The sequence below is a fragment of the Trichechus manatus genome, unplaced genomic scaffold (assembly GCF_000243295.1).
Source record: "Trichechus manatus latirostris isolate Lorelei unplaced genomic scaffold, TriManLat1.0 scaffold00002, whole genome shotgun sequence".
Classification (NCBI taxonomy): Eukaryota; Metazoa; Chordata; class Mammalia; order Sirenia; family Trichechidae; genus Trichechus; species Trichechus manatus.
Window position 1 is genome coordinate 22210137 of NW_004443938.1, and position 5923 is coordinate 22216059.

General features: G+C 55.4%; 1 protein-coding gene across 1 annotated transcript in view; it reads left to right on the top strand.

Annotated features, from left to right (window-relative positions):
* The window catches only part of ZC3H12D (zinc finger CCCH-type containing 12D), a 38700-nt gene that overhangs the window by 30980 nt on the left and 1797 nt on the right, over window positions 1-5923 (top strand). Inside the window, exons 4-5 of the mRNA XM_023728344.1 lie at window positions 1086-1320; window positions 4606-4712. Coding sequence (XP_023584112.1) covers window positions 1086-1320; window positions 4606-4712 — 342 coding nt within the window. The remainder of the gene's footprint in view (window positions 1-1085; window positions 1321-4605; window positions 4713-5923) is intronic.

Sequence of the window (5923 nt, forward strand, 5' to 3'; positions counted from 1 at the left end):
GTACCAGGCTGTTTTGACTACTGTAGCTGTATAGTAGGTTCTGAGGTCAGGTGGTGTGAGTCCTCCAACTTTCTTCTTCTTCTTCTTCAGTAGTGCTTTACTTATCTGGGGCTTCTTTCCTTTCCATATAAAGTTAATGATTAGTTTTTCCATCTCTTTGAAGAACGTTGTTGGTATTCAGGCTGTTAAAGATTCTTAATCCCAGGCTCTTCCTATTACATTTTTCTATCTGATAGAGACATCAGCTACAGATATTCCACTCCCGAATGTGTCTCAAGCAAATTCCTATGTGGAGGGGCGGAGGAGAGGGACAGACCAGTGCCTGTCGGCCAAGGGCTCCCCTAGGGAACTTCCCAGGTGGATGCAAGGCTCCTAATAATTCGTATGACACATTGCTGGATTCCATTAAAAATATGAATGCCTTTCCCCTGGAGAAGGCCTCTTGTGTCTACTTTGGTGGGATCCTAGTTCTTTGATGGGGAATTATGGGAGGTAACCATCAAAAGGACAAGAGCTGGGGCTTAAATCTTCCTTCTACAGTTACTCCCTCTTCTCGGAGACCATACTCTGGACTCCTATCATGACATAACCAGTTGCCATCAATCACTTCAGACTCTCGGCAACCCCACGTGTGTCAGAGTAGAACCGTGCTCCATAGGGTTTGCAATGACCGATTTCTCAGAAGTAGATGGCTAGGCCTTTCTTCCCAGACACCTCTGGGTGGATTCAAATCTCCAGTCTTTCTGCTAGCAGCTAAGCGCATTAATGTTTATAGCACCCAGGGACTCCTTATCATGACATAGACAGGGCAGAAGCTAAAAGCCCTCTTGACCCCAGGCTGCTGGTAAATTCTGTAAAATTCAGTGAAAGACACAAACATTATGGCGGGGAGAGAACCCTCCCTGCCCCTCATCTGACCTGCGGTGGTGGTGGTAGTGGTGGTGGTGGTGGTGGGGTGGGGACTGGCTCAGGGAGGATCTCTGGGCTGTTGGGAATGAGCTGTGCTCCGATTTCCGGGTGGTCTCGGGTCAGAGGTCCCTCGGAGAAGGCAGTCTGTGCAGCCCCGTCTGCCCTGTGGCCCCCAGAGCGGCACGTGCTGGAGGAGCTGGAGCGGCAGGCCGTGCTGGTGTACACCCCGTCCCGCAGGGTGGGAGGCAAGCGGGTGGTCTGCTACGATGACCGCTACATCGTGAAGGCGGCCTACGAGGAGGACGGCGTCATCGTCTCCAACGACAACTACCGAGACCTGCAGAGCGAGAACCCCGAGTGGAAGTGGTTCATCGAGCAGAGGCTGCTCATGTTCTCCTTCGTCAACGACAGGTGCGTGCGGGCCAGCAGGGCTCCTGACGCGGGCGGTAGGGGCGGGCCGGGGGTCGAGCGGGAAGCCACCCCGAGGAGCCTAGGCAAAGCGGGCGGGGTCACGGGCACACCAGGCAGGGAACAAAGTACCCCCAGTCCCGGAGACAGAGCCACACGGTCGTCTCTGTCTCTCGCCTCTCCTCTCTTCCTTGTTGGCATTTTCCCAACAGGGCTGCTTTGTCCCTAGGTCCCTGACCTGCCGGTCCCCGTGCCCACCGTCATCTGACTCAGCACTGAGTTACCCAACAGGTGGACTAAACACGTGCAGAGAGCACCATTAACTTATTTTTGGAAAGAAATTAATACTTCAAATAAGAGCATCGAAAAAGTCCTCATGGGGAGAAATCTGAACTTTGTGGCACTTTCACTTATTTTATGTTTTGTCTTTTTTAAAAAATTTGAATTATGTATGGGGGTAGGCAACATAACCTTTTCTGTGCTCTAGACTGTAAAGATCTTAACCTGCCTGGAACTGACTCCATCTCAACACCTGTTAGTTCAGAGTTTCGAGAGCAGCTGCTTGGTCCACCCGTCCTCTAGAGCGGTTCCCCAGGGTCAGGTCCACCCTGGACTCACCAGATCTGGCTGGGGCAGGGAGGGGGGGACAGTCACAAGACAAAAACAAGTTAGCGGGTGCTGAGTGAGGTCCCCTAGACGGAACTAAGGTGGGGGAAGAAATGATTGGTGTGTTTGAGCTTGCTGAGGGCAAACACAGGGGCCGGGCAGAGTGGATGTGGATCTGGAGACATGAATAGGGTGGGGCAAGGTGAGGAGGGCACTTCTCACATCAGCAAGCCGAGACATCACTCCCATTTCCGTTTCTGTCCCAGGCAATGCTAGCTCCACCTCCTACTGGGCTCTCCATGTGGCTTGAGACAGGCCCCTCAGCTCCCTGAGGGCAGGGACTCTATCTTGTTTGCCATATCCCCAGCATGCCGGGCACATAATAACCAGTTGCCATGGAGTCGATTCCGACTCCGTAGGGCTTTCAGTAGCTGATTTTCTGGAAATAGATGTCAAGTTTTGCTTCGAGGCACCTGAGTGGACTCGAACCTCCAACCATTTGATTAGCAGCCAAGCACGTTAACTTTTTACACCACCCAGGGACTCCCTGGCACGTAATGGGCATTCAGTAACTATTTGTAGACGAATGCATGAATGCCTGTGGCCCTGGCGAAGGGGGATGGGGCAAGCGGAGAAGACACTGTCCACTGGGACAGACCACTTGCATGCACTGACCAGCTCCTTATCCTGACGCTGGGGAGGCAGTGTGGTGCCAGGGAAGGAGGGAGGACTTTGAGCCACCGGATGAGGTTTTAAACTGAGACTCTGTCAATTACTGGCTGAGTCCGTGGGCAGTCACTCACCCTCCCTGAACTGAACTGTCTTCTCCTTGAAAAGGATTCATAACACTTTCCTCTGAGACGGTGGTGGGGATTAGAAATAATTGTACCCTAAGTGGGAGCAGTTATTCCCAGGCCTGACCAGGACATGGTGCCCCCAGGGGACGCTATTGCCCCCAAGACCACCTGCCTCTGCAGCCTGGAGGTGGATACTGCTCCTGAGGCCCAGGGCAGCCGCTGTCCCTAGTAGCCCCCACTGTCATTTCCAGATACACAGGCCAGCAGCTCTCCCTATCCAGTTTAGGCCCAGAGGGATCTGGCAAGCCTGGTATCTGTGTGTTCCAGAAAATGCTCACTGTGGTCTGATGGGCCATTGCTGCCTCTGGCCCGTAACAGCCTGGGGCTCAGGCCAAATCCTTTTGACACATGGGCCTCTGCTGAGGGCCTGCCATCCCCCTGTGGGCCAGGGCACCCGCCCCGGCGCCCCGGGCGCGTCCACAGGGCCCTCTTGGCACAGCTGGCGGTGGCCGGCTGAAGCCTGTGAGAGCAGGAGGTGAAGTCTTTGGAACTTGAATAACCGCACTGGCCGCTCCCAGATTCTTGGCCCGGGCCCAGCTCTGAGCGGGCTGTGTAGCTGGAATCTGAGCCAGAGGCTGCACAGGACCAGGGACGGCCCAGCTCCTGGGACTGGGCTGGTCGGGGTCTGCAGGGTGGACCCCAGCATGACTCTTAGAGGGATCCCAGCCCAGAAAACAGGCCCCCACTTGGAATCCACAACACCCCCAGAGAACCTTGTCTGATCTGGACGCGTCTCCAGGGAACAAAAGTATTCATGTAAAAAAAAGCAGATCTCGCTAAAGGAGGAGAGTTTTCTTTCTGAGGAATTTTGTTTTCCCCTTTGAGCCTTGGACACCTCCGTATTTCCTGCCTTGTTAGGGCTTAATGCTAGGGAGGAGAGGGGGACAAGGCAGAGTCGGCCGAGTGTCAGAGAACAGCGTGTGCAGAGTCAGGGCGCCCGGGGGTGCTGAGACCAAACACAGAGCCTCTCGGGGTTGCAGAGGAGTGGGCATGGAGGGTTGGCAGCTGGGGCAAGGCCCCCTGTGCTTCTTCACTGACCACTGACAGGTGCTTCAAACGCTCTGTCACTGTCTGTGTCACTGACATGTGTCCAGAGCTGTGTTAGGCACAGGGTGAGGTGTGCTAGCAATGGGATTTAAGCCTCAGGGAGCTCACACAACTCGGAAACCTTCGAGGAACTGGCTCAAGAAAGTAGTGGAATCCCTGGGTGGCGCAAACGTAGACTACTAACTGAAAGGTTGGCAGTTTGAACCCACCCAGAGGTGTCTTGGAAGAAAGGCCTGGTGATGGGCTTCTGAAAAGTCACAGCCTTGAAAACCCTATGGGGCACAGTTCTAATCTGCAACACATAGAGGTGGTTTGGTGGTTAGGAAGGCAGCTTTCAGATCAGGACCCAGGGGAGCCCTAGAGCAATTGTGCTTCAATTGCCGTAGGTAAGATTCACCTCTGAAGTTGTTAAATGCAGATTCTGGAACAGTTTGAGATTCTGATTAAGTAGGTTGGGTGTGAAGCCCTGGGGCTTGCATTTTGAAAAACAAGCTCCCAGGTGATGCAGCGCTGACCCTGCTGCCCTGACCCACACCAGGGAAACCCCAAAGGGCCCGGGCGGCCAGCACCCTGTGATCTGTGTTGGGTTCTGCATAAGGGCCCCTGTGAAGGACAGGTTTTGCTGCTTTAAAATGCTACAAAAGCCCCCTGGGGGGTGGGAAGAGCCTGAGTCCAAGCCTGGAGCCGCCTTTAGCTCGCTGCGTGGCCTGGGCCAGCTCCTCATATCAGTGTCAATGGTGAGTTTGTTTTGATGTCGCCTCCCTGTGCTTATTTCCAGGTTCATGCCTCCTGACGACCCCCTGGGCCGCCGCGGACCCACCCTGAGCAACTTTCTGAGCCGGAAGCCCAAGCCCCCGCCACCGTCCTGGCAGCACTGCCCTTACGGTGGGTGGTGCCCAGTGCCTCGTGCACCCTGTTCAGGGACTGTGTCATGGGCAGCTCAGGGGAACAGTCATAAGCACTAGCCCGGTAGTCAACAGCCTAGGTTCTAACCTGGATTCTGCCCCTGACCAGCTGTGTGACCCTGGAGAGGCAACTTAACCTCTCTAGGCCGCAGTTTCCTGATAGGGTAATTGGAAGGATGAAATGACTTCATGGATGTCTTTTGCATGGGAGCGTCTGTGAGGGCCAGACGCAGGGTCACACACAGGGCAAAGCTATGTCCAGGAAACAGGGAGGCTGTGGGCACCCCCACACTTCCTTTTCTCAGTCCCTTCACCTTGCATCCTGGCATCTATGTCCTCATCCTGCACCACCTCCCTCCACCACCCTTAAGGACTTCGGTTAATTAAGGATTTTATCCCTTCTGGGACGCCAGCCTCTAGCCAGCTCTTTCACTAACTTTGCTCTGGCAAGTTACATAAGGTCTCAAGTCTTTGTCTTTGTGCCTACAGAAAGAAGCTCAACAAAGCCTTGGGTGCTATCACAGTCACTTCTTGTTAGAATGAGGTGAACACGCATACCTCCAGGCTGGCCCATTCTGCCCCTTTCACTCTCAAAAGTGCCCCGGTTTGGATGATAATTTGATCACCTTTGTTAGAACTGTCTGTACAGAGGGGGCAGTGGTTAGCACAGGGACGTCAGTGGTGGAAATTGAGGCAGCACCAGCGGTACAATTCCATGGGCAACTACGCCCCACTGCCCACCCCCAAGGCTGGCCCTATCCACAGGGTCCCTGGGAAAGTGGACATGGAAAGACATTGGACTCAGGTTTGGTCTCAGTCCTTGGTCAAAAGGAGTTCCCAGACCGACCCACTCTTCCTGGCACTGGGGCTGGTGGGCACCACACCACGGGGGAGGGGGCGTCTGAACCCCCACCCCTCCATCTCACCCATGCCGAGGGCACTTCTCCCCACTTCGGAGTAGGGCCCCCATTCCGAGGCCTTTCGGTGGAGTCTGCGGAGGCCAGGCAGCCTTCCCGGAGGAATCTCCCGGGGGCAAGGCCAGGAGGGACATGGGCCTGGCGCCCTGGGGCCGCACGGCCTCTCCCCGCCCCGGGTGTCACCGGCGCCCTCTCTCCCCGCCCGGGGTCTCACCGGCGCCCTCTCTCCCCGCCCGGGGTCTCACCGGCGCCCTCTCTCCCCGCCCGGGGTCTC